Source organism: Scomber scombrus, chromosome 14, assembly GCF_963691925.1.
Source record: "Scomber scombrus chromosome 14, fScoSco1.1, whole genome shotgun sequence".
In the NCBI taxonomy this organism is placed as follows: domain Eukaryota; kingdom Metazoa; phylum Chordata; class Actinopteri; order Scombriformes; family Scombridae; genus Scomber; species Scomber scombrus.
The window spans coordinates 8,376,932-8,404,901 of NC_084983.1; the positions used below are offsets into that span (position 1 = coordinate 8,376,932).

At 40.7% G+C, this 27,970-nt stretch overlaps 1 protein-coding gene across 3 annotated transcripts; it reads left to right on the forward strand.

Moving 5' to 3' along the window:
• fgf11b (fibroblast growth factor 11b) lies at nt 1-27,970 on the forward strand. 3 transcript variants are annotated; one of them, XM_062433024.1, is made up of 7 exons: nt 1-193; nt 2,531-2,544; nt 3,230-3,263; nt 17,365-17,475; nt 18,640-18,743; nt 27,041-27,239; nt 27,834-27,970. In XM_062433024.1, exons 1-7 carry the CDS (start codon nt 1-3, stop codon nt 27,968-27,970), a joined length of 792 nt encoding a protein of 263 aa, XP_062289008.1. The 3 variants fall into 3 exon arrangements, with proteins under 3 accessions (XP_062289008.1, XP_062289009.1, XP_062289010.1); XM_062433025.1 differs by lacking the exons at nt 2,531-2,544; nt 3,230-3,263; XM_062433026.1 differs by lacking the exons at nt 1-193; nt 2,531-2,544; nt 3,230-3,263 and adding an exon at nt 16,344-16,358 and having other exon boundaries at nt 17,361-17,475.

Below are 27,970 nucleotides of genomic sequence, written 5' to 3' on the forward strand. Positions count from 1 at the left end.
ATGGCAGCTCTCGCCAGCTCTCTCATCAGACAGAAACGGGCGGTCAAGGACGACCAAGCCAACCGACCGGTAGCCAACAAGCGCAAGCCCTGTCCTAAGAGCAACAAGTCCTTGTGCCAGAAACAGATCCTGGTCTTGATCTCCAAAGTACGACTATGTGGGGGTCGAAAAGGTCGAAACGAAAAAAGACCAGGTGAGTCACTGCTATCGTTTACATCTTTCTTGGCTTGTTCCTTTTCTCCCTCATATGTTGGGATATTTTGCCACAAATAAAACGAATACATTTTTTGCGGAAAACTGAAATTGAGTTTAATTTTTTGTAATTAATTATTATTTAATTATTAAATATCAAATGAATCTGTATTATACAATGAATTCATTCCATTTGCTGACATGATGTCAACTTTTCTAATTTCAGTTTGTATTTTTATTCAAGTGTAAAGACAATTACTCTAATTAGATCCATTTGGAAAAAGCTCCCATAGGTTTATTTAGATAATCAAAAAGCTGCCAGAGTGCTATTTGCAATATATTCAGTCCTCTTTTAAATCCTGCGCAAACAACACAGCAGATCAACATTGTATCAATATACTTTCCCATCAGGAGCAAGGAGTCCCCCAGTATGACAGCTAGCTAATTTGGATTGTGTGCAGCTTAATTTGCAGTTTAATCACACAGCTTCACACAGTAATCACACATTTTACTTGGTATATATTGCATTCAGTTGCACAACAAAGAGTGGTGTAATGCAGTGGAACAATTATAAGATAGCCAACTTGAAAGATACAATCTCCTTTAATGCTACTTGTGTAGAAGTTGGGATTCCTGATTTGAATGTATGAATTGAATTTATTCAGCGTTCACATGTGAGTGACACACCAACACACTCAATGAAAGAAAAGGTTGATTGGTTGATTGATATTTTGATTTAGGAATTGAGAAACTTGGTTGTAATAATCCAAATTCCAGTAGTATGACTTCAGCTTCATGTATGTAAATATTTCAAAAGGTGATATTCAATCTTCCAGTGATGCTCTATTGACATGCACACCTGCAACACAAGAAAATCTGGGTAAAAAAGAAAAGAAAAAATTCCCTGTGCTGAGTTTCTCTGTCAGGTTCTCTGATGTACCGTCTCTTTGAAAACAGAGCTTCAACACTGAGTCTCTGAATGGAGAATTATGTGATGTGGTGCCAACATCACCCTCTCTCTTACCAATGTGCAACTTGTCAATGGAGAAGACAAATGTGCTACAACGCAAACAAGTAAACTCAAAATTACACAATCTCCTTGATGTTGTTTTTGTAGATGTTACATATCACTATTCATAAATTATACAACTTCTTACTATGTTTGAGTTAGAAAACAAGGAATTCAACATTTAATGGGAATTTGGCTTTACTGTTTAAATTCTTGACATTAAACCTTTGTGTATTTTTCCTATAATTGCTCTTTTCTTAAATGCGCTACTGCATTCATTTAAGAAAGAGAATAATGTAATTTATTCAATAATTTTTGGAGTATTCTTCTCTCCTTTGGTGTGACCTGGTAGACTGCTGAATTATTTAATTCATGACTGAGAAAGGTTTTGCCTTATTCATGCACAATTAGTAAGTGTAGTATGCTTAAGTTAAATTATGCATAATACAGAAATGTCGCTGAACAAACATCCTTCATAAAGAGGCCATATACTGTTGTGGTTGATTGGGGAAGAAACTGTGACTTATGAGAGAGTTATTTTACTCTCCCCACCCCCCCGGAGCTAAAAACTGCATCTAAGCATATTGAACGTGAGAATGATGAGCGATGAGCTGTGCTTTGTGCTTGATGAGGACTTTCATTTCATTCTGCACCACTGTGATCACATATGTCTGCTATGCTTCAAACAGCGCTGTAATTCAGAAACTTTGAAGTCCACCCCATGGCCCAAACACTGATTGACTGTGGATATGATACTATGTAGTATATACTGTGTAAATAGCAGAAAGCTTCAAATTTCAAAGCCTGATCACCTGAAATGTGTCTGGAGATGAGCGTTTAAAGTCTTGACAGTTTGTTTGGCGGCATTTATTGTATTGTTAAGTGAAAGAAAATACTTCCATTTAAAAGGGCTTGATATATTGAGGTACTTATGTCATTAAAGGGGAATAGCTTTTGCATCAGTGGCCAACGCACTGGATCACATCAAATCACATCAATTTCAATGATACAGCCTGTGTTACTAACAGAACGCCCCAATCTTCAGACTTAGCAGATGTGATGTAAGAATAATAACATACTGTAATATTGCAGCTTTATTTCTTATTTAATGTGAATTAGAGCCATTATTTTGCATCTGTTCTGTGTGTCCTGGACAATCCCTGTTTTTGAAATGAAACTGGCTGTAAGTTGTTTACATAATAATACCAGATGTTCATCTGCTGTTGCAGTGGCAAAGGGGTTCATCGTGGACATGAATGAAAAAGCTGTTTGCTCACAGTTACAGTTATTCTTATGATTGCATGAATATAATCAATATCTTGTTCAGAGATATTCCATTGGTTGTTTTGGGGTTTGTAATGATATAGATATTTAGAGACATTTGGGTTCTCTTTTTTGTTAATGTGCATATTGTTCTTGTGGTTCTGTGCATGCACCCATGTTTGCCTATGAGGTGAAGGAAAGAGGTCTGGAAAGTATGTTCTTGTGGTTCTTTAATAGGTTAAAGAGCTTATGTATCTCAATGAATTGCATTTTATGCACTTGTTTACGAATTCATGGAAGTCTACAGGCATGCTATTTGCTCTGTCAGGCTGGACCAAAGGCTAAAATGAATGGCAACATTCTCACAATGAATCATCATGTAGCTGGTATAATGTTTTACCACGTTCACTGTGTTTGTAATGTACAGCTGAGGTTGATGGGTCTGTAATTACCTTTGCAGGTATTTGGTCATAAACCAAAGTATTGGACAAATTCAAAATTTGTCCTGATGATGGCGCTTTATAAAAAATTAAGGGATCAACAAAGTAACTACCATTTATGCTCTGGTGACTGTAAATATCAAAATGTAATCTTAATCCTTCCAATAACTGTTGAGATATTTCAGTCTGAATCAAAATGGTAGACTGACAGACATTGTCATCTTTAGAGCTATGCCACTAGAATGGCTCATTTAAATGGTTAATGGTAAGGTAGAGTAATAGCAAGAGGTAAGGTTATTGGTTATTTGCAAACACAATTTAAAAGCCACCAACAGTATCACATGCGAACAAAAGATGGAGCATACCATTTAGATGCCAAGCCGAACTGCCTCACCAACTCACTAACATGGTTATTCACACTTAGTTGGCTCCAGTTTATCCACCAGAGGGAGCTATTCAGAGCTTTTCTATTGTGCTCACCTGCAGCAGCAGTTTAGACCTGCAATGTAAACCTGCCAATGTCGCCACCTACAGGCAGGGTAGGTGAGAGTAATACCTGCTGCAGATTTAATACTTGCACCACCTGCAGGTAATGAGTGCTACTACTCAAACTGAGGACAAAGAAAAATCTGCTTCATTTAAGTAGTGTATTGACCTTTATGTAGTATGTTCAAGGATTTGGCATTTCGACAATAGAAGTCAAAAGTTTGGCAGACTTTCTCATTCAAGTGAATGGGAAGGTGTGTCAAAACTTTTAACTAGTACTCCTTTTATATATGTATACTTTAAAAAGTTCCTTGGAAAAAGGCTTAGAGATTAGAGATTAAGCTTCCACATTAATGCAGTACAAGTGCATTTTTTATAAGATGTACACATAATAGTTTGTCATTTGTACAAGTTAATACCTTGTCACGAAGAAACACATTTTCTCCACACAGCCATCATTGGGCTCTGTAGATTCTCTACCAGTTGTTTCTTTTGAGAGGAGACTTTTTCTCAGCTGTCATATTAGCATCACACCAATACACATAAGCTATATTTACTACTGCCATAAAGCAATGGGCTACTGAGATGATAGGGACCGACATAAAACCTGCTGCTTATACACGTGTGGCACCAATCTCACACTGGATGAGAACCATGCCAAAGCCCCAGCATCTGCTTGATTTTACCTGCCTCTTCGCTCTTCATCACCCTCCTTGAGGTGTTACTGCAAAAGTCCCTTAATGCCCAAGAGACCCTTTCAAGCGCTGCCCTGACCAATAGAAAAAAAAAAGTCTCACACTGTCAGTGATCTGCATTGCTGACCTCTTTTCAGATCAATTCAGCTCATTAATGTATAGCGATTAATCAATATTCACCCTCTTAGATTGTTCAAGGTGGAATCTGACTTGAAAAGGGAGGGATATCGAACTGCCTGCCCCCGTTTTTCACCTTTGGTACCTTTCTCTAAGTTAGATCACATGAACACACGATCTTCGCAACACGAGTTAGCACAGACCTGAAAAACAAACAAAAAACACAAAGCAGAAATCAAAAAATCAGCCTGATCTGAAGGAATTAAAAGAAATGCCACTAGACTTTACAATAATAATAGTACAGAAATACAAATATAGGTTTAAAATAGAAACATTACTACCTGAGTCGTTAGAAATGAATGCGTGCAAATATAGTGCAGACCTGGACATCTTGGAGCAGAGAATGGGCTGTTGGCATGGAGGTGCACTGTAGTATGTTGTCAGAGTAAGCAACCGAGGAAGCCAGCCGACAGTAGGAGCACAAATGTAGGCCTCGGCTGGCGAGCAGCAGACCGGGTTACAAGGAGAGATCCAACAGAGGATAGCATTAAGCTGACCCCAAGAGATCAGGGCCCGCAAACTCGCTTACTCAACAACACCTGATCAGACAATGCAGTGTTAGGTAGCTTCTCATCAGAACTTTACTGACTGTGACAGGGGTCAGAGAGAGAGACAGAGTGAAAGAGAAAGAGACAGAGAGGGAGTGGGGAGGAGGGGAGAGGGAGGGAGGGAGGGAGGGAGGGCGAGTCTGCGAAAGGTAAACAGCAGCTGAAAGAGAAAAAAGTAAAGATGTTACTGATGTGAGAGAAAATTGTGTCAAAAGGTGGAGGTGGATGGCAATGTCGGGGGTGGACATAGATAAAGAGGTAATCAAACATGCAGGAAGAGAAGTGGGGAGAGATAGCAGTGGAGATTAAAGGGAAGGTGGGCGGAACTGAAAAGAGCTGTGAATCTGCCTGTCATAGAGGCAGCGTTCTGGAGAAGAAGATGCGATGGGAAACCATAGGGTTGGATATTAACTGTCACAGCAAAAACATTCTCCTTCAGATATGAAGTTCCCCTCTTGTTTAATACTCTCTGTCTCCAGCGTTTGGTTGTTTTTCATTTACAGCTGAGGCGTTTCTCTACTAATGAATGTTGCAGTTGTTTTATTTGGTTAAAGTAGAGGGTGGTCGCAGTTGCACAACTTGCAGATGCTTTATGAACAGCCTGTTTTCCTGGAAATTACATTTATATAATACTAATTAGATCTGTTGGATATTTATTGAAGGAAGCGCAATTACTGCCTGGATTATGCGGATGGCTATGTTGTGTCGAGAGTAGGAAAAAAGCTGCATTGTACCACATGTAGGGAGGTTTTTGGGGGGGAAGTGAAGGACCCTGATGACAGAGATCGAAGTTAGCATCTTAACTCTTTCATGTGGTTGTGTGGTTGTGTTTAGGCAACAAAAGCACTTCGTTATAGGTTAAGGGGGTTTTGGTTAAATATTGATAAAGTAAAAATGTTAAGTGTTTTAAGGCTTTTTTATGCAAACAAGGTTGCAATCTTTCCCTAATCTTCAACTAGCCTTTTGAGTGCCTAAACATTACCCCCCCCCCCACACACCTCTCTCAGAGACAGGTAATGAAAAAAAGGATATATTTGATCTCAGTACTGAAATTGAGGTTTCATAACCACAAATTCAGTCTACTCCAAACAACCACAGCTTTCTGTTTCTCTTAATCTAGATAAGACAAAACCAAAAAAAAAAGATTAGTGGTTTGATTGCTGTGGAGGTCATCCCACCAATTTCTGGGGGATTTTCAGCTTTGCACAACACTCATTTCATTGTGTGTGTGTTTGGGGGGGGGGGATCCTAAATGGTGGTTCCAAATAGTGTCAAATGACGAGCACTGGGATGCAGCTGTTCATGTGCAGGAATAGTTGATCTGGTTAATTAAACTTTATCCAAGACGATTAAAAACCACAATGAAACAACAATGTTTCCAGCTCTAATCTTTTAGGGTTTCTTATATAAAGAGATTAAGGGATTTATTTATGTATTTATTTTAATTTTGAAGGTTTATCTAACTTTATGTTGTCTGGGTCGCCGAAGCTCCTTCAATACTCAGCAAAAAAATTTAAGTCAAAGGAGATGATGGGATCAGGGGGATCAGGGTCTTTCTCTGCGAGTATTACTGCAGTCAGTATTTAGAGTTGGCTTGTGAGTAGGAGAGAAGATATTCAGCCGTGGAGAGACTGTTGACAATGGCCTTAAGTGTTATTCAAAGTGAGGCGGCTGAGCGATGTGTTATACAAAGAACACCCTTTTGTTTCCTGTCGTCCTGATGGCGCACCTTAACCTCCCACACACACACACACACACACACACACACACACACACACACACACACACACACACACACACACACACACACACACACACACACACGTTAAATTGAATCTGTGGCTGCTTTGATTAAACCTGACAAGGACAGATTGAATTTACCTCTAACGAGAGAAACACAGTGAGGATGGAGGACACGTATAGAGGTAATGATGAGAAGACGAGAGGAGAGAAAGTGTGAGAAGAAGGAGGAAGATGTCCTGCAAGAGAACCAACTCCGACAGAAGCTATGTCTACACAACTGTTGTGCCAATGAGTGTATGTGTGTGCACATGTGCAGACGTTATGCACATGTGTATTTAAGAAGATACTATGAAAATCAAATTATTACACTGTCTCATGACAGCGTTCAAATGGTTTATGCTTTGCTCACTGCCATGCATGCTCGCATTTGTTCAAGCATAAATATGTGCATATCTGTCTGTGCTCTTCTATTCAAATGAAGCTGTGTGCACATTGAAACTGTGTCAGCTACACTTAATCTCAGATGATGTTTGGCTGAAATCTACAATGGATTCCCTCCTCTCGCCCCATGCCAAGCCGCTCCAAAGCGCCTCTACTGACAGCTTCTTTTCTTTTTTTTTTTTTTCTGTGGTGGAACGGAGCGCCGTCTAAGTGTGCGTTTCAATGTTTTGGCGGGCGAATCAATCCTGAGTTCAAATTGGGAAGGCTTTGTTGTCCGTCGGAGTGCTGTTCAGCTAAGTTGCTTGTTTACTCGTATGATCATCACACACTCTGACAGAGGTCCGGACCCCTGTGGGAGTGCAGGGGAATGTTTGTGTTTGTTTGTTCTGCATATATTAAAGTGCCTATTTGTGTCCTTGCTGGAGGGTCCATGGGAAAAAAAGATAGGTAAGATGTGTGTGGCAGCTGTTCGGCTCAGTGGCCTTCCTCTCGTGCCTCCATTTTCTACTTTTTTTTTTCAATGTGGCCCATGTAGTCAACCTGAACAGAAAAAACATTTGGAGCTATAATGTTACTGAGCAAAGCTGTATGCTGAACCTCATCACTCTGAGTCCCCCCGGTGCTGAGCATGTTGTTAACTGTCACTGATATGTGCCCGTCATAACGCTAATGAAGCACACGCGTGAATATTGTGTGTCAGGAGGAAGCGGTGTGAGTCCTATTTGCTTCTGCTCTTGTTTGACATGCTCTTGTCAGCACCATTAATAAGCTGCAATAACTCTGTCTCACTCGCGTTAACTGCCGCCATTGTCACGCAAAATGATTTATGAAGCCTTGAATTTAAATGAAAAGGCCATTGTTGGCACTTGTAGGTGATGTGATACACCTCATTCATTCCTATTCCTTCTTTAACCTCGCCCTCTTCCTGCTATCCCGCTTCTTCCTCCCCTACAAACATCTTTTTTTTCTCTCCAACCTTTCTTCCCCTATCTCGTCTCCCTCCCTCTCTCGCTTGTCACACTCTGTATCCTTGTGTCTCTCTATCGTTCCATCATTGCCCTTTTCTCTTCCTCGCATCTGTGCTTTCCCCTCTCCCCACTCTTATTTCTGGACAAACATTCTTCAGTCTCGCCTCCATGTTGTTAACTGGCTTTCATGACTCCATTCTTCCCTTGCTCCTCTCCATTTCTTCCCCTCTATCCTCCCACAAGATTGATAATTACTAGCAGCACTGTAGCGCTCATGGCCCACTTTAGAAATGGAAGAGAGAGAGAAAAAAAAGGAGCAACCATGTTCTCCTTTTATTAGAAGCAGAATCAAACACTACACAAGAGAGAGACTCGCTCTCTCTTGCACATATGCAGCACATACTATGCACATGCATGCTTGTATGCAGAGGGTGTGAGGGGAAGAGGTAGAGAGAGCTGCTGGAAGTGAAAGAAAAGCACGATGAGAAGGGAGGGGAGAGTCAGGGAGTCCTGAAAATATAAACCGAGGAAAACCCCTGTTGTTTGGTTCGGTCAGAGCAGGAAAAAGAAATGCCCTTGGCTGCTCAGTCATGCAGGCCCCCAGTAATTACCTCCAACCTTATCAAGAAGAGCTCGGCTAGGGGGATACCAGAGAGCCACATACCGAGCTCAAATCAAGCCAGATAAATACATTAGTGTAATGATAACCAACACCGAGCCATACACTACCCCTGATTAGCGATAAACCTCAACCGCTGCTTGTTTTTTCTTTTTTTTCCAGAGCAATTACACTGCGGCGAAGGCTATAAGTGTCCTTGATGGCAGTGGTGATGCATGAAGTGATTACCTTGGGTTCTTATGTGCATTGAACTCATTTATACAGACACACATAATTGCTGTCTGAATGGTTGTACTGTTAGGACTAGGCTCCGCTTTCCCCCCAGGTGGTTTTCAAAATGATTATCAGTGCTGAATGTAAATTGATGAGGGGCTTCCCTGTGTAGTCCGCACAGCAGTTACTGCTGGGATTAGAGGCAAACCCAATTTAATAAACAAAGTGCTCTCGCGAATTAGTCTCTCATACTTTTTTTTTTTGGTCAATTTTAACTGGCAGATTAGATAAAGTTTGACTTACTGTATTGTATGTACAGTATTTTTAAAGCTTCCTCCCTTCAGGCACTCGCCCTACTTGTCAACTGCAAGTCATATTCCTGCTCATGTGTGGAGAGGTCACTTGGAAGTGGGCCTGCTGATGAGTCGACATGTTGTCCGGTGCGCTGACAACACCTGTACCGCTGATGTACATAAACAACACAGGGAGCTCTCTTTGACCCACGCTCCACTGACCTGGATCAGCAAATGTTTTCTGTCACTCAAGTCCACACGTATCCCAGGAGTGATGAATGTAGTCACGTGGCCTCCTCTCCGTGGGAAACACCCGGGCAACGGTCGAGGCTGCAAATTGTGTTTCTGGCGTGTTTAAGTGAAAGCAAGCAAGCAGATGTAGATGTGCGGTCCCTGCTGTTCTTTTAACTACAGGAGAGGGATGCACCATTATCTCTGCAACTGTTTCATGCTGGATAGGACACATATGGTGGGATTAATCATAATTATGAGCAGTCTCTATTGGTTCAAAGACTTTTGATCCATTTTCTGTGTGGTCACGGTTGATTACGGAAAACTTGAGTAGAATATAAAACTTTTCCTGCAGTGGAACCTGAACATGTTCATGCGAGTTAAAAGTTAAACAGCCCATGCTCCACCTGGTAAACAGCAAGTTTAGCTTCAATGACAACCTACTCCCTATTCTAGCATTGAACCACTGGTATGAATATGATATTTATGGTGCCTTCAAGCATCTCGTGTGGACAGTGTCACTATGTGAATCTGTCATAAAGGCCGTCTTGGATCACGGCCTCATATTCAATCCCTTTAGGGGGACTCCATTTTTATGTCACATAGATGTTGATGGCAAACCACCAGGGCTCTTCTAAATTGTTGAGTATTTACAGTAATATAAAAGGCATGCCCTGTTTTACACTGCCCATCTGTGTACACTTCAAACATTATATTTGTTTGGGTTACACTCTTATAAAACTATAACTGCTTTTGGCCCGCTGCCACATAAAATAAGCTCTGTTTGAATACAAGTATGCCCCAATATACCCAAATCACTAAACACGACCTTTGAGTCAGTAGCTTTCCGAGTTATCTTCTCTGTTTACCCCTGTGGAGCAGTAGAGGCTACATGTGCATGCTACGCATCCTCATGACATAAATACAGGCTTTTTGCGCATGTAAACAACTCTGTGTGTTTATCTAATCCAACCAGAGGTAGACTGCTGTCACAGTGTGTCACTGTCTGTCAGCGTACTTCTCCAGGCCCAGTGACATGTGCTCACTCGACCGCGGCTTGAAAACAAAGCATTAAAAGGAGTAGTTTGACATTATGGGAAATACATTTAGCTCTCTCATGTCTATATGGCAAATATGAAGCTGTCTGTGAGCAGACAGTTATCTTAACTTAGCACAGAGACTTGAAACAGCTATCCCATGGTAACAAACAATTTGGCTAGCTGTTTTCCCTCTGTTTCCAGGGTTTGTGCTAAGCTAAGCTAACCAATATGCGTAATTCCCAATATGTTAAACTATTCTTTTTCTAAAGGGGCACTCCACTGATTTTACTCCTGAAGTGCAGTCTACTTGCCACAAGCAGAACTACTGGGGGGGCTATGGCTCAGGAGGTAAAGCTCCACTAATCGTAAGATGAGCAATTCGATCCCCAACTCCTCCAGCCTGCATGTCGAAATGTCCTTGGGCAAGATACTGGACCCAAAATTGCTCCCAAAGGCTGTGGCATCTGTGTGTGTGTGTATGATTAGAAACTCCTCCTGATGAGCAGAATGGCACCTCACATGGCAGCCTCTTAGACTACTAGACCACTGCTAAATAGACTACTGCTATATAAATACAGTCGATTTACCGTTTACCATTTCTCATCCTCTGAAAACAGTTGTGTTAAGTCTTCTAGGGCTCCGGAGGGAATTTTCCAAAGTTTGAAAAATAAACCCCTTGGGTATTGTATTTCAAAATGATCTCAAAGGATTATATTGGTTGGACTGAATTAAATTCTGATCTGATCTGGAAATGTGGTATTTAGAAGCAGGCCCAAAGATTTCTGATGATGAAGGTTTGGATTCAGATTTGGTAATCCAATCCTACATTTAATCAGGACAAAATGTAGCATTTCAACATTTAAGGCAGATCTGAAACAATTTAATGCCAAAGTTTGGGATAATTTGGATTCCACCTCAGAAGTGGATTTGACAGATAGCCTATGCCTCACTTCTCTCAGCTATTGTTACCCAAGATGTTCATTACATTTAAACTCTAAAAGAACTGGTGTTAAACCTTGTGAAAATGGACCGCAGGAGAATAGTGTTTGCATAATTCTGTTTAAATTGATTCATTAAAAAAAACAAAAAATATAATAGCAGGAGCATTTATTCTTTTTCCATCACGTTGAATGCTCGTGTTGCAAGGTATATGTGGTTCAATGACAGGAACTGTTATGACGACTACCAAAAGCAAACATACTGTGGAAAGCAGAGTTGAATGAGAGACAGAAACACAGCAATACCAAAAGAGAAGATACAAGGCAAGACAACATGCTGAATGCACCAATCTACTTGAACGTTACTCTATTAACAAGTTTTATGCATGATACAGATTTGGGCGAAAGGACATTATTGTCATCTGCAATATTCCTTGTCCACATCTAGAACAGGCCACTTGGAGGAGCCATGTCTTGACTTTGGAGGAGCACTGACTGCATTGTGCATTGCATTTCTATGCATGTGGGTGTGCTTCTATGAGGTGATTACGGATGGACTGGCAGTGGAATCTGCTTTTGCACTTCTGGATCAATTTGTCAAAAAACCTGGAAATGAAGATGAAATAACCCAGACAACGAGGAGATTTTTTCTCATTGGGCAGGATGCCCAACGTTGGTGTGATCGATGATAGCTCAAGAGAATGGGAGTTTGTGAATAAAGAGGGCCGCCACACCATCAGTGTACAGCTTGTGGGAAATGCTGACCTTATAATCACCAATTATGCTGTCCAATGGCCTGGGTCTGTACATGATGCCTACATTTTGAAGGAAAGCAATTTGTACAACATCCATACGACTGCTCCAGACTGCATCCACCTCAGCAGTAGTGGTTACCTCCTTGTACCCTGGCTGATGACTTCTTTTGCTATCATAACTTGTGACTCACAGCAGAGGTACAACAATGTCCATGGCACAACAAGAGGGACAATAGAGCGCCTCAATCGTGTACTCAAGCGCAGATTTGCCTGCTTGAACTGTCTCCATGTGGAGCCACAGCAAGCATGCTACATAATGTGTGCCTGCACTGATCTAGACAACATAGCTCAAACAAGGAGCGTGCCATTGTATATAGACCACACCGATGGACCTCCTCTCTGAGCAGAAAGCCCTGACCTGCTATCACCACCACAATCACTGATGGGCCACATAGAAGTGCAAGGAATATGCCATGGTGAATTTTTATTTTTCCAATAAAATTGACTTGCATTTTTCCAATGTTGCACCCCACGTCAGTTTTAGTTTACCAGTGATGGTTTGTATTCTATAGTTGTCTTCATTAGCAGTGGCTTTGCTGTGGGAGGGAATGTACTCTGGATGTAGGTGAGAGTAGGGATACACAATAATATCAGCACGTCATTGGTATCAGCCAATAAAGGCTTTAAAATGAATTATCGGCATCGTCCTGAAAGGAACATTTGCTGATATGACATTTGCTGATATGACAGGCCAATTCATTGGCTTCTCCTTCATCCTGTCTGTGCTTCCCTCCAAGGACTGTTTCACCCTGACAGTCCCAGTGCTTCCCCTGCAGGCTCCACTTCAATGTGCTGCCCTACAGACCCGCTGCTGCTTCTTCCCACTTTAACCTAGAAAAACAAACCAAGGTTGATGCTTTAGTTGGATATACATGGAGAGCTGAGGCTAGCTGGAAGGCTAGCAGAGGCTAGCTGGCTGTGCTTCCCTCCACTCATGCTGCAGCTAATTTGAACACTGTGAATGGGTTGGAGTTTGTTTCAGGAGTCAATTTTTGACGTAATTCATTGAACCATAGACCGCCACATACATGAAGCCACATAGCTCACTAGCCTGCTAGCTACTTAACACAGAAGTCAAAAGAGCCAAGTTAGCTCTTGTTAGCATGACCTAAACTTAATTAGTAATCATTACACCTGGCTAGCATGACATGTTGGTTGCTGTTCGTATAGTCTTACAAATGCGACATATTAGACAAAAGTATTCTTACATTTGGACACAAAATCAGTTCTACCACTTGCTCCTTTCATGACATAATTCACTATTTTTTTTATTTAGATTTTTTTCTGATCGAACCTGCCACTGTTTTGAAATACTTGGACAAAGTCAGTGAAATCATTTTTTAACTTTGACTGAGAAAAGAGGGATTTCATTTTCCGGAGTTTGGGGTTTGAAAGAAGTGGGCTGAAGTGGACAAGTAAGTCTAATAAAAGCTGCTATCAAGCAATATCTTAAGGTTCATACGAATTAAGTATCAATGCTTTTCTTTTCAACGAACATTTCTCTTCATCCTCCTCTGCATTGTCTTGTTTTGATCTGTTTTGTTTGATTCTTTTTTCACCTCTGTAAAGCGTCCTTGGTTTATGAAAGGCGCTATATAAATTAAACTTATTATTATTAATATAAAAGTTTCTGCATGTAAATAAAAAAACACTGAGTAAGGACTGTAAAATTTGTGAAGGTAAATGAACAAATTAGTACACACAAACTTCAATACTGGGTCTTTATAGAACAGATGTTTTTTCCTACCTGTACCTCCATCAAGAGACAGAAACCGACCTTGGTGGATGTGTGTTTGTGTTCTGTGTGATGTACTCCATTTTACTTTCTATTTTAATGAAAGGGGCGTGTTATATTCAGGCGACAATGTGACATGTTTGTTGGAGCCTTGATGTATTCACTCCTAATGCCAACATACTGCAACATTAACAACAATGGCAGAAAAACAAAGAGTGTGTGTCTGAGTGTGTGTGAGTGCACGTATTATGCAGACACAGATGCTGTCAAGACAGCGAGAGAGGAGCAGTTGGCAGAATACGCATGGGGATGTAGTGCATCTTTGCTATTTGATGAGACCGAGTCGAGTCATTGTTGTTATTATGCACAGATTTGTTCATTTACATGTTGTTAAAAGCTTTGTTGCTGCACTGAACTATTACAGCCAAAAAAGAGCTTCAGAAATTAAAATATTGTAATTTACAGATACAATCAAGATCCTATGGATTCAACTCTCTAAACCACAATGCCTTGTTAAAATGTAATCAACCACACAGCAGAGGCTTTGTGATGAGTTTGCAGTCATTTATAATACTTACTGACACACAACTTCTGTTTTCTCACTAAGTCTCCATAACAAAACATAACTGCCTGCACTTCCTATATGTCCAGAATAATATAGTGAGGGCACACTAACATCTACAACACAGTAAAAAATATGACTTTAGGTGTGAATAGTTCAAAGTTGCGATATTTGCATGGTAATAGGATGGCAGGAATCCACAGGAGATGTTTTTTGCTTTATCATCTATGTCAGCTCGAATACAGCTGCAGTAAAACACAACTGTTATGTTCTAGCTCAGAGCACACTTTTCATATAGCAGAGGGAAATTTATTGTGCGTCGGTGTTGGGATGAGGATGTTGAAGTTAGAGCCAGCTCTATTAAGTAAAACATTAGTTTTAGTGCCCTTGACACCGAGCATGGGTGTTTTGATTGCAGCCATATTGCATGAGCTGTCTATTGAATTTCTGCCTAAATGTGCTTTTTTCTGGAGCGCATACAGCCGTCACTCTTAATGATATGACAGTGTCATCTCATTCACTCACTTCCACGGCTGTCCCTCTGCTCACTTCTCTCTCTTCCTTTCTTTCTTTCTTTCTTTCTTTTTCTCTCTCTCATCTCTCTCACTGCATCTGTGGGGACAAGTAATGAACGACTCCCCCTTCTCTGATTGGGTGATGTACGATGTTATTAGGTGGGATGAAAGCGGTACATAACTCAAAGGATATGAAATGGAAAAGAGAGGAGAAAGAAGGAGAAAGTCAGGGAGTAGAGACGCTGAAATGTTTTGACAAGCAGCTTTGAAAGAGAGAGGATGGGGAGTGCTGCAGATGCATGCATGTAACAATGGGAGTAGGTCATGATTTCACTCGTGCCTCAACCCTGGCACACTTCCTCTGGGAAATAGTCCCGCAGATATCATCCCTGCTTCCTCTGCAACTCTCTTGTTCTTTGCGCTAGTCCGAAGGAGACAAGCAGATTGCGCAGTGCCCTCGGTCCCTCCCTGGGGAGTGTGTGAGAGGGCATGGGCAGAGTTTAACGGAGGAAAGGGGGGAACTCCCAGATGGCCCCAGTCCTTCAGAGGCTCTGTCATAAACTGCTCCTTCATCCATGTTTCATCTACCTCATTAAAGCTGCATTGGAAGGCAGACTGGTCAGTCGGTTGGGTCTGACCAGACCGAAGTCATGGTTCTTCTCGCTGTTGGAAGTAGCCAGGTGGAAGTGGGCGAGGTGCTGAGCTCAGGAGACAACATGAAGAAGTGCTTCATGTAATTGAAGGGGGCACTGGTGATGTCTGAGAGTTGCTGCGAAGACTCTGTCTGTTTCTTAAATGAACGCAAAGTAGGCTGCAGGGACTCCTCTCATTAAACATTCAACCACTCTATTCGCACTTCTTCGTCTCCTCCACCACCCAGCCTCCTGATCATATATCTTTTATTTAGTGGGAGAAAAGGCTAACTCTCTCACTTGACTTCATCCTCTGATGACCCCAGCTATTGCAAAAATACTGGTGGTAGCAAGATAGTTATATGTGCATTTTATTCATCACTTAGTGGAATTATAAACTGCTACAGAATTTCACATTCGTTGTATGTTATATATTCCCAGTGTTAGTTAACTATCTAAAACTGTACCTAAGGCAATTCACTACTTGTTATAGACTACTGAATCTCTCTTTTTTTTAGTTGAATATTTTTATATTTTAGTGCTACTCCTCTATAGAGACCTTATAACAAGAAATACACCACACAAATAGCTGTATTAATAAGTGTTTTACAGTATTTACAAGTGTTTTGAGGTTGGATAAGTGTTGCTCCATGATGGTTATGATATTAGGACACTTTAAAGAGTTCAATCATCACCTGTTCTTGCATCTTCCCTATGGTGACAATCCAAAACGATTATCAAAACAATTTTTTATTAAAATGTTGTTGTTTTTTTAACAAGACTTAAAAAAAAATAGGAATAAGAGAAAATAATTATTGAGGCAGTTGAACTTTTATTTTATCCAAGGAGGAGAATCTATTATATGTAACCATACCTTACACTGACACTGTATGACCTCTCAAGTGTGATATGTAGACCAATTTGACACTGCATAATGTTATGAAGAATGCTGTCTGAGGGTGTTGCTTTGAGCTAAATATCAATGTCAGTATGCTAACATGCTCACCACGATAAAGCGAACATGTTGATGTTTCTGGAAGGTATGATTATCACTGTCACTCAGTTGACACTCTCAGTTTAATGCATCAATATTCTCTAATACACTAAAAAGTACAGTTGGGAATGATGGTAATTATTACATTTCCGGTAAGGTTTACTGCATCACTGCAGTGCTGTCAATCTCCACAATGAAGTTTATTGTTAAACTGTAAAATATCACAGCTTCCATTACATATCTTCATCACAAGTGTTTGATAGGCACATTTAAGGGATCACTGCAAAAAAAATTATGTTTTATGTATATATTCTGTATATGTAAGATTATCGGCCAAAATATAGATGTTGGAATTTTTGTCCTCACTATTATCCATTTCAGCCCAAAAGTCGTGGTATGGTAATGTCAATTGTATAATGTACAATTTTGACCTGATAATGGCCCTAGAAGAAAATTCTGTAGATCATTGATGGGAATGACCAAAGTCAGTAGGTGTCATCCTCTAGAGACCATGAATGGCTACATGATATTACAAGGCAATCCATCCAGCTGAAATATTTCAGTCTGGACCTAAATGCTAGATCGACCAACCAACTGACAGTCTGAAATTGCTGATAGCGTGAAAAAACGAATAACATAAATAATTCCAATTAAATATTTAAAAACGGAGGTGGTTTGTGTCTTTAAACTCTGGTATATTTAATTAACCTTTGTTTTTTAAGCTTCTGTAAATCAGTGAATGTCATTTTCGCTCTCGACCTCTGATGGAGGGGCCTCTCTAATGCGATGTTGTTTTTCCTGTGTTCCTTTTACAGAGCCACAGCTGAAAGGCATTGTTACCCGGCTGTACAGCCAGCATGGTTATTACCTGCAGATGCAGCCCGACGGCACCATGGACAGCACAAGGGATGAAAGCAGTTCCTTTTGTGAGTGTGTTGTGTAATTTTAATCATATTTTTCAGTCTAGTCTCAAGCACCAGTTACAGGAAATTTGTATAAGCCACACTGTACTCAATTCATGTATGCTGTAACTCAGTGCAGTTTTCACAATTGTGCAACAAAAGTTAGGATCGGCTCATACCACACCTAACCTTCTACTGTTGACTATGTTAATGCTGTACTGTACGCACTGGGCTAAATGGAACCACAGTAGGTGTCATACTGTGCCTGTGGCTCAAGAGTCGAGCAAAAAGTTTGGATTTTGCCGGCTCATCTGTCAAATTCATTGAGCGTCACGTCACACTGCCTGTCAAACTTCGGCAATTTTCACATGTCCTTGCTCATATGCAGAAATGCTGATTGGACCTGAAACTCAGTGTTTGTAGCTTGATTTTTTTTAACATGGTGCCAGAACAATAAGATGTTCTGTACATACTAGCCTATAACATAAAGTCTTTGCATGCTCGTCTGGAGAAACATGCAAAGACTTTATGTTTTAGGCTAGTATGCACAGAATAATAGAAACCTCTAAAGGCAAGGCTGCCTGAGTTGACACACTGCCAGTGTTGAGATGATGTGAATGTTCATCCTGACCTTTAGCAAACTAAATTTGGTTTTTAGCCCAGAAACTATGCAGTGTTCTCTTCCTAGCATTATTTATTTGTATTTGCCTTTTTGACCTTCCAAACTCAGACACTTTTTATAATTGCAGTCTGAACACAGCACTTTTTTTTTTCTTTCCAAAACTTGATTTGTTCAGCCACCTACATAATTTATTGATGAGCTGAGACTTTTATTGTCAACAGCTTCAGAGACCAGCCTCGGATACTGTATCTACCGATTTCGCTGTCTTTTCTTCACTTGTGTTTGCTCCATTGGGTGCGGCAAAGCATCTCCATTATTATCCAAGGTTTAGAGGCAGTGTAAAGCATAGTGAAGGTGACATGGTGTTATGTTTACCGCAACATAAACTCTGAGAGGTCACAGCGTTTGGGCTTAAGAGAGATGTGGCATACAGCAGCAACACTGCAGCCACTGAGTGTGCTACAAAAGAAGATAGAGGAAAACTCAGTAGTTATAGTGTTTGAATTCACAATCCTCTCTAATTCTCCCTTTCTTTGTTGTACTTTGCCTCTTATTCCCCAATTTAGCACAGTTCAACTTGATTCCTGTGGGACTGCGGATTGTGGCAATCCAGGGGGCAAAAACAGGGTTGTACCTGGCCATGAATAGTGATGGATACCTCTATACCTCTGTAAGTATCCTCTACACATCAGTCACTGAAAATGAAAAATATCATACCTCTGGTTTCAGCTTGTAAGTGATAGGTTTGTGGATATAAGCTTCATGTACTTGCTGTGTATGGTCCTGACATGTACTGTATAAAGCACTGTCACTGATATGGATTTCACTAAGTAAACATAAGGGGAGGGGGCATTATCATCTGCTGTCATTTTGGATTTAGATGTCCAGCTGTACGTTGGTTGGATTTAAGTGTCACTATTTTGGGATAATATGGATAATATGGTACAGTGTAAAGACTTAAACATCACAAATGATGTATGTGCACCTGTGAATGCATGATGAAGTCCATTTTCTACATTATAAAACCTATAAAGGAAAGCAGAAAACAAGAAGCTAGTTGATGTAGCATTGGCGGTGTCATGAGGAGAGGTAGTAGGGACAGTAAGGATAGTTAATAGTAGTGTATGTGTGTGCAGGTGTACAAATGTAGTGAGAGTGTTAGGTGAGACACAGTGATATGGGGAGTGAAAGATAGGGTGACAACCTGTTAGACTATCTGCACGATTCTCCCAATCAGTGTTGGGAAAAAAAACAGGGAGGGAGGATTGGAGATGGAGTGGGTGTAAAACTTTAAAATGATGGGGAATGTTGAGCAACGGGACTGTAGACAGATTTTGGCTTGAGGGGTAGGTACATGTGGTTTAATGATAGCAGGTATGCATGTTATGATGTTTTTGTGTGTGTTTTTGTGTTTTTTTACATATGTACTTTTTGCACTATTTACAGCCCCAACTTTTCACAGTTAACTTTTATGCATATTTCAAATGCTGTCACCAAGGCTGTGCCATGTTTTTTTTAGACCAATCAAGACTACATGCTAACAAGGACACTGTCATACTGACTGTGGACAATTACTGCATTGGATGACATGCATGAGATTCTGACAGAGAAATTGCAGACAAATTTAAGAATGCAGATGTGGTTGATTTATTTTTATATGCATCAAAGCAGTTCCAGGTGACTTTCCAACCAAACAGATCATATTACAAAAGGAAGGGAGCAGAAATATGTGAAGCGGTAGCAGAAGGGTGAAAAAACAGATGGGGAACTCTAGTTAATGCAGCAAAGCTTTTCATACAGTAAGCTCTAAAATATCCCATTAGAACAACCAATTAGCTGTAAGGGATTCACTCAGTATAAGCTGTACATTGTATTCATTCGATAAAGTTACTAGTAGAGGAAATCTACAGCTTAAAACTGAGATATAGGTTGTGATGTAGCACTGTATGGACAGGGGAAGTCTCAAGAGTATCAGCACCTTGGACAGCACTAGTGACAGATTCAAGAGTGCACAGTCTGTTTAGCACGTGTAGGACAATGCTTGTAACAATGCTTTAGCATTAAACTGACAAAAGTAACTTAACATCATGTAAACTGCTTTCATGTGATCAGGGTCAAATAACTAAAAGATGGCTACATACTGCACATGACTATTAAGTAAAATGATGTCTTACTATTTGCACCTTTGTGTGGCTTCTGTTGTTATCCATCCAGTTAAGATAACAGCACAATAGCAATAAAGTTAATTGTGTTGCTATAAATAACTCAGTATGCATTAACACCTTTTTAAAAAGCCCATGTCACCATTGACTTGGCAGTCTTTGGGACCAGAATACCTATACTAAGCCGGATATGTAATATACATTATATATGAGATCTCTCACACTCATCTGTAGGACATAAATAAAGTATCAAAGAGGAAGTTATTGCAAAGTTTACTGGACACTTAAAAATAAATGACAGTGATGTGAGTGCCTATAAATATGTTATAAATATGTATTTTAAGTGGTAATTTGTGTGTTGGCTTCAGTGGAGATTGGGAGAAATATGATGTGCAATAGCAGTGAATGCAAGAGTGCTTTTATGCATATGAGATGTAAAGAAGGGAGAGCATCATCTGTACATGTGAGAGTTCAATCTTGAATTATGGGTAAATACGCCATCTCCTATTATCTACTGAGCCCCTGATTAGCATGCATTAGACTTTGGTGCTTTGCCTTTGTGAACAGAGAGAAGAAGGGATTTCCTCAGCACCAGTCAATAGCTGTGCTGCAGCCCACACTGACCTCTTTCAGAGAATTTCCTCTCTCTCTCTCTCTCTCTCTCGCTCTCTCTCTCTCTCTCTCTCTCTCTCTCTGTGTTTCTCTCTCACACACAAACACACACATACAGACACAAGGGTACAGGAATGAGGTGCTACACAATAGAACAGCTGTCTTCTTCTATTATATCATGCATGTTTGATTTTATGACCGTATATAATTCTCTATAGTGTGTCTAACACACTAATTTGCTGGTGTAGAGGGGAGTGCATACATGGCCCTTACATACATAGCTTTGTGCTCTAAATGCATGCTCATATTTGCTTTTACATTTTAAAACACGCCAAGAATGAGTGTGACACAGACAAGGAGCGTTTTCATTTATGATAAATAAGCTCATCACTGTCACTCTTGGAGAAGCCGAGGTGACTGACAGGGTGACTAGTCGCTTCCTTCCGGCTACGTTCTCATCTTCTTGTTTATACAGCCTCCTGTGCTGCTTACTGATGGTTATTATTATCTTGGATTACTCAGTTTTACTTTGGATCACATGTGCACACATAGTGGTCAGGTTGGTGACCAGGATCTACAAAGCAGAGGAGGTGCATTGCTGCCTTGTCTTAGACATAAATCATAAACCTCGCTACCTGTAGGTGACAACAGGAAATGGCTGATCCTGATACAAAAATAGAGCTTGGCTGATTCCTGCCCCATTTTATAATCTATGTGCTCTGGAAAACTCCTCATAGACACACGGTGAGAGGGGGGGGAGAATAGCTCATGTTGAAGAAGACTGACATGACTGTTGACAGGCACATTTTTTAAGAGCAGTTTTTGTGCCCATCAAGATTAAGATATAGCCTATGCCTGATATTGTAAATGTAAGGTGCTTTCATGCATATTTGTACAGATTTGGAGTGTGTGGTAGGTTTCATTCCAACTGTAGCACCAATTTTAGACAGATTACCAGAAAATTCCCAAAAGAAAATTTGATTTCACCTGCTGCTGTTATGAGAATATTAGGACTCGGGTCATCAACATAAACAGTTGGTGGTTCTAATTTTTCCAGTCAGGGACCATACAAGCATTGCAGAAGAAGAGGGTGCAAAAATATGTAATTAAAAGACAAAATAATGGAGGAAAAAAGATGGAAATATAGCATTTATGTCCGTTTCATGTATTAATTGGAGGAACATTACAGACTCCATTGCTCCACACAGATCTGATGTATGGTGAACTAAGTCTCATTTTAAATTTTATTGATTGATTGAACAACTTTTCCACCTAAACCAAGCAGAAAAACATTATAGCACAAAAAATATTTGGAACTATCAGTGTTTCCACAAATTTTTTATGCACAAATAATGTTCAATCATCATTCATTTTCACACATTATCAATCGCTTCTTTTATTTGACCATCAGCCGTAATCCCAAAGATAAATTCTTAAACTTCAGACACTCAAAAATTTGGCATTTTTGTTTCAAAGATGACCTAAACGATTAATCCATTATCAAAATAGGTGCTGATTAATTTTCTGTCAATCAACTAGTCGATTAATCAACAAATTGCTGCAGTTCTTTTACACACCAAGCTAAATTGTCACAATCTGTGTCTGACTGTAATAACAATTTTGAGGCACGTTAGATTGTCGGAGCTACAATGTAAATAACAATAATTTAAAATAAAAAAAATATATGCAAGCAGTCATTCATCTGCACTAATTCAGCAACACTAAATCTCACTTAGGCCATAATGCTGTCATGCCTTACTCTCAATGGAAGGTTTTTCGACTTTTTACAGGAGTTTTAGCATCAGTCACATTGTGAGAATTCGTTCCTAAATTTCTGCTCATCTTTCGTCATCAAAGCTCTAAATTAATGTTGGTGGATGTGTCTTACAGTGGGATTTAGGATCATATTTTGGGACTGATCTAAAATGTCATCACATTTATCCAACGATTTTTAAGTTCCATCTGGAACAGGTTCAAAGTCACACAGTGTATAGGAACCCTTAATGAGTGTAGTTTATATGTGTGCCTGTGTTTACTTTAAGGGCAACAACGGGGGGAAAAAACACTATTGTGGAGGTGATGACTGTATAGGCCTGTGAGAGACACAAAAGAGTGAGAGTGAGAGAGAGAGAGGGAGAGAGAGAGAGAGAGAGAGAGAGAGAGAGAGAGAGAGAGAGAGAGAGAGAGAGAGAGAGAGAGAGAGAGAGAGAGAGATTGAGAGTGAGACCTATTGATGAGAAGCTATGTCCTTTCTATTCTTTTCAGGGGAGGATTGCATTGAGATGCAGGACAACACCAGCAGCCAGATAGCATCGCTTTTATCACAGGACAGGGGGGGAAATGTGGACATTAGAAAAAGTAGCAGGGAGAATAATTGGCCGGGGCAAGAAAAAGGAGATGAAGTGCAGAAATGCAATGATAAAGAGAGACGTTTTGCCAGGCAGCCAATTAAGGGCATTTAGGGAAGGTATATTGTACCAGCGCGCTCCTTCCAAAATTGTCTCTCTATATTACAATGCCAGTAAGATCTTAATGTGGTCCTTGCGATTTGCCAAGATACGAAATGCCTTCGGTGATAATGAAACACAAATCGACCGCGACTTGTTTCCTGTGTCGCCCAGAAAATTAAAAGTAAAGGCATCAGGCGGAGTGGAGGCGGTCACCTCTGTCACTGAGGGTCGAACAGGGAATGTCAGCTAGCACTCCCCCTTTCTCGGCTGCATCATATTGACAGGGGCCTTCCAGCTGTCAATCAGCACCGACGGAGGCACGAGTCCCTGCACATTATCATCCACTCTGTTCTTGTCATGAAAGCATCATGCCTCCCCAGGCTATCATAAAGCATTAGTGGCAGACCATACATGTGTGGTGCTAGACGGTCTTAACTGCTGTAAACCCCTGTTAATAAGCACGTCCATGCCCTATTGACTTGCGTAACGTGGCGTGTCATAGAGCATCTACATCTGGCTTGACAACCACATCAGCAACATACCCTGCTGGTGGCTTCCGGCTCGCAGATTACAACGCAAATGTCTACGTAACAGAGGACTGTTGTGAATGAGCTTTACATTCCATGTTGTTGTCATAATGTGAGTGGGGTCGCTGCAGCAGTAATGCAGTACTATGGAAATATGGTGGGATTACTGCAGCTGGGCAGATTTCACAGCTTCCAATAGATTTCCTTGGGAGCTGATGGAACAGTCAATAGATGCAGGGAGCCTGTATGACACTGTGACCCCTGCTGTCTAAACAGGGGACTGCAAATAACTACACGCCATGATGAGATGCTACAACATCATGTTTTGAATTCCAGAAGTAGAGGGCTACATTTTTCAGGGGCATTAGTTGTGATTTCACGCTTGTGCATGCATGATGAAATGAGAGTAAACAAGATATTAAATATTATTCATGGGTTCGCTATCTTTTTTAGTCACAACTTTTGTTCCCTGCTCCGTATATGCTAATTATATGCAGGGAAAGAAGCCAGATTTAGGGGACTCTGCCCTGTGAGCGCTGGAGTGTGTATTATTAGTACTTCACTGTCCTTATTTGGTGCTAAGTGCAATCCCAGTGTATGGTGGCGTGGAGAGTTAAGCTTCCTGAAGCAGGTAGAATAGATGTAATCAGACACGAGGGATAAAGAAGGTGGTGGGTATGTGTGAGCGGGGGGTGGGGGGGAGGTCGGGATGCTGCTCTGCATCATAAAAAGGTTCTTCCCATCTTGGAGATTCTCTGCACGGATGCTACATATTACCTTTCTCATGTGCTTTCATTTAAATTCATTCCGGCTTGAGACACGTGGAACGGGAGTGCTACCCCCGGTCTCTCGATAAGTCGCGGTTGAGACTTTTATTTAATTTCCAGTCCAAGCACCCGCCATTTAGATGGAAATATTCTGCCCCCATCACTCTGAAGAATGTGCACCTTTTTACTGTAACATCAAAACATGCTGGTCTTCAGTGAGTAAATCCCAGGTGGTCTATATCTCTGCTGAGGTCTAGGGGTTACCTCAAGGTGAACGTCGGAGATGGGGATAATTACAGTGACATATTTGTATCGGTAAACAGTGGACAGGCACGTTGGACATTGTGGTGGGATTTTAAAGGACATTAATTTCATTGTCTTGTCCGCTCTCTAAGTCTACTTTTTTCTCTCATGAAGAGATCCAGACCATTGGAGACTACATGAATGAAATACAGAAGATGTGGCTTCTATCATTAGGCTAGTTTCAGGGGACTGATTATGAAGGGTAATTATAGGATGACTTGGGAGAGGGGTTATCACTGGTGTCATTTCAGAGGTTCAGCTGAAGGGTATTTTGCTGGAGTGATGGGTTCTTTTTCCAGAGGCATGCAAGTGTTAGATCGTGGGGTGCTGGCGACTCGAGCCCTTGTCGTTCCCAGCGTTCCTGCTTTGGTCCTGGGGGAGTCGCGCAGGAGCAGGTCTCTCCATTTCCCTCTCGTCTTAATCTCCTTTATTACCCAGCAACCCTTCTGTCCTCTCTAAGCGATCTTCCTTTCCTGTCTCTCCTGCCTTTCCCCGTCTGTCTCCAGCACTTCCCACCCCTCTTGCACTCTGGCCTGATAAATAATGAATGAAGCGGATCATCTATCGATCCCATCCTCTTTGTGTTAGCACAGCAGAAGATATCAAACCTGTCAGAGAATCTTAAAATAACCCTGTGATGCGGTGGTCATAGTAGTGGCAGAGTTTGTTGAGTTAAGGCCGTTAAAACGGGCATAAACTGTGGTGGAGCAGCGGGGACATGAGTGTTTGGAGAAAGGGCACAAAGTCCTGAACTGCCATCTCAGCTAAAGGGTGATGCCTGACTGTGAAGGAGAAAGGTGATGATCTGTGATAAGTGTGAAACTGAAGGTCTCTTATACCTTCCCTATCTACTTTTGGCTCTTTATTAGAGCCTGTCGATGCCAAGAGGTGATCCTTTGGCCCTCTTCTGTCTCCCGGAGTCTCAGAGAAATTCTCCCCTCAGCCGTTTCTGCCCTGCTGCTCTCACTTAATCAATCCAGCAGATTGGCTTTGCTCTCTGACAGTGGAAGGACCCTGTCGAGACCCTTATGGAGGCTAAGAGAGATGTATATCTGTCGCTATTGCTTAATATCACCAGTCAACATTATGCAGGGTTCAGTAGTCCTTATGTCGAGGACAGAGAGGGAGGGGGAGCGCTGCAGGAACACGATCATTTACAACGACTGGCTGAAATGTTGGATTGGATCCAAGTTTTGCTAATTTGATTTTGTAATGGCTATTCAGATTTAGCCAGTCATGGACGATTGGCAGTACATGAGAGTAGCCTATATTAAATGGATAATTCTCTTTAGGATAATGAAGAGGGATGAATTTTATGATTTTTTTCCTCCATAACCAGAGTCAGAAAAACCTACCAATGCCTTTTTTAATGGATGTGTTTGTATGTTGAATAAGGAGCTCAATAAATAGATGTCTATGAGACTGAATAAAGCTCATCTTAAAGCATGCAATCTATAAAAGATTGATACCTGTGCTACCCAAGGTACACAAGTTAGGTATTCATAAAGTCACTCGTCACACTATAGACAAAACAATAACACACGATACTCCTTGACAGCCGTCACATCTCATACAAAAAACGTATTTCTTGTTTTGTTCATAAACCAAAACCTACAAATTCCTAAATGTCTCTGGCTCAGTAAGATAGGATTTCTGAACTCAAAATGACTCTGAAGTAGTCACTGCAGTTTGATGTCAAAATGAGTCATTAATATGTACAGTATGTAGTAAACAGTATGTGTGTAGATTTAATGTATTACTGCATTGTTGTAGGTGTCAGTGTTTCACTGCTTTTCATCTCCTCTGCTCTTGTCCTTTGGGAATGTGTTATGTTATGTTACACATGGTATACATTCTTGTATCGTTGTTCCTCAAGGACCAGGATATTCATGCTTCTAAATAAAGTCCAGATATCTATCCATCTTTCCCCTCAGGAAAAAGTCACCTAATTAATGTAGTTCACTGTTTGTGTCCATGTTATTTTCTTTTTAAGTGTTTGCTTACATGCACTGGAGTTCATGTTCAAAGCCTTATAATTATATATCAGTTTTCTCTCAACATTTGCACATTATTTTTCTTGTCTTGCCCGTGTTTGCTAATATGAATATAACCCTTCACCCTTTCCCCTTTTTCTATTTATTTCCAGGAGCACTTCACTCCAGAGTGTAGGTTCAAGGAGAGTGTGTTTGAGAACTACTACGTTACATACTCCTCCATGCTCTATCGCCAGACTCAGTCTGGCCGCTCCTGGTATATCGGTATCAACCGTGATGGCCAGGTCATGAAGGGCAACCGGGTAAAGAAGACCAAAGGAGCCGCACACTTCCTGCCTAAAGTTATAGAGGGTTGGTGTTCTTTTTTATGAGCTACGACGATTATCCTGAACATTTAATTTATTTACAATTCAAACTCTTAAAGGGGACATAACATGCTTTAGTGATTTCTGTCATTTACATATTATTATATTGTTGGATTTCTATGTTAAACACGTGGTCAAAGTATGTAGAGAAAAAGTCAATTTCTCTACTCGCATATTTTGGATCACATTTTCACTCAAACATGGGCAGATGTACTGGAGAAGTTGACATTTTGAGTAAAGAAAGAGGAAAAGAAATGAAATCCTACTACTATTGTTTGTTTACATAGCCTCCGGAGTCTGCAAAAGTTTCTGAGGAGGGCCTTAAAGAAACAGGAGCTAAAACTGGCCTGTTTCAAACATGGGCTGAACTGAGGTGCCGCATTAAGAGCCAGAATAAGATAAATAAAGAGCTTTTTTAACTGTAAATCATGCAGAGATGTTCTAGCAGAGCCCCAGAATATAAATATAGACCTGGAAATGCGCATGATATGTCCCCTTTAATATTTTGTTTTTCAGTTAGATGCCAATTATTCATCACTGTATTAATTATTAACCAACAGCTTCTATCTTTGTCACACAGTTGCGATGTATAAGGAGCCATCGCTACATGAGCTCGCCAGTGAACCGGTGAGTCCTCCTCGGAAGACAGTGAAGACATCAGATTCGCCATCCCTGCAGAATGGACGGAAAGAAGCTCCCAAGGCTGATGCCTCGTAG

What these genes read in the sequence shown, in the direction of transcription:
- fgf11b (XM_062433024.1), top strand. Translation starts at nt 1, where the DNA reads ATGGCAGCTCTCGCCAGCTCTCTCATCAGACAGAAACGGGCGGTCAAG. An exon ending in ACATGCGAACAAAAGATGGA is followed by an intron (nt 3,264 to 17,364) that starts GCATACCATTTA and finishes TTCCTTTTACAG; the next exon opens with AGCCACAGCTGAAAGGCATT. An exon ending in ATGGATACCTCTATACCTCT is followed by an intron (nt 18,744 to 27,040) that starts GTAAGTATCCTC and finishes ATTTATTTCCAG; the next exon opens with GAGCACTTCACTCCAGAGTG.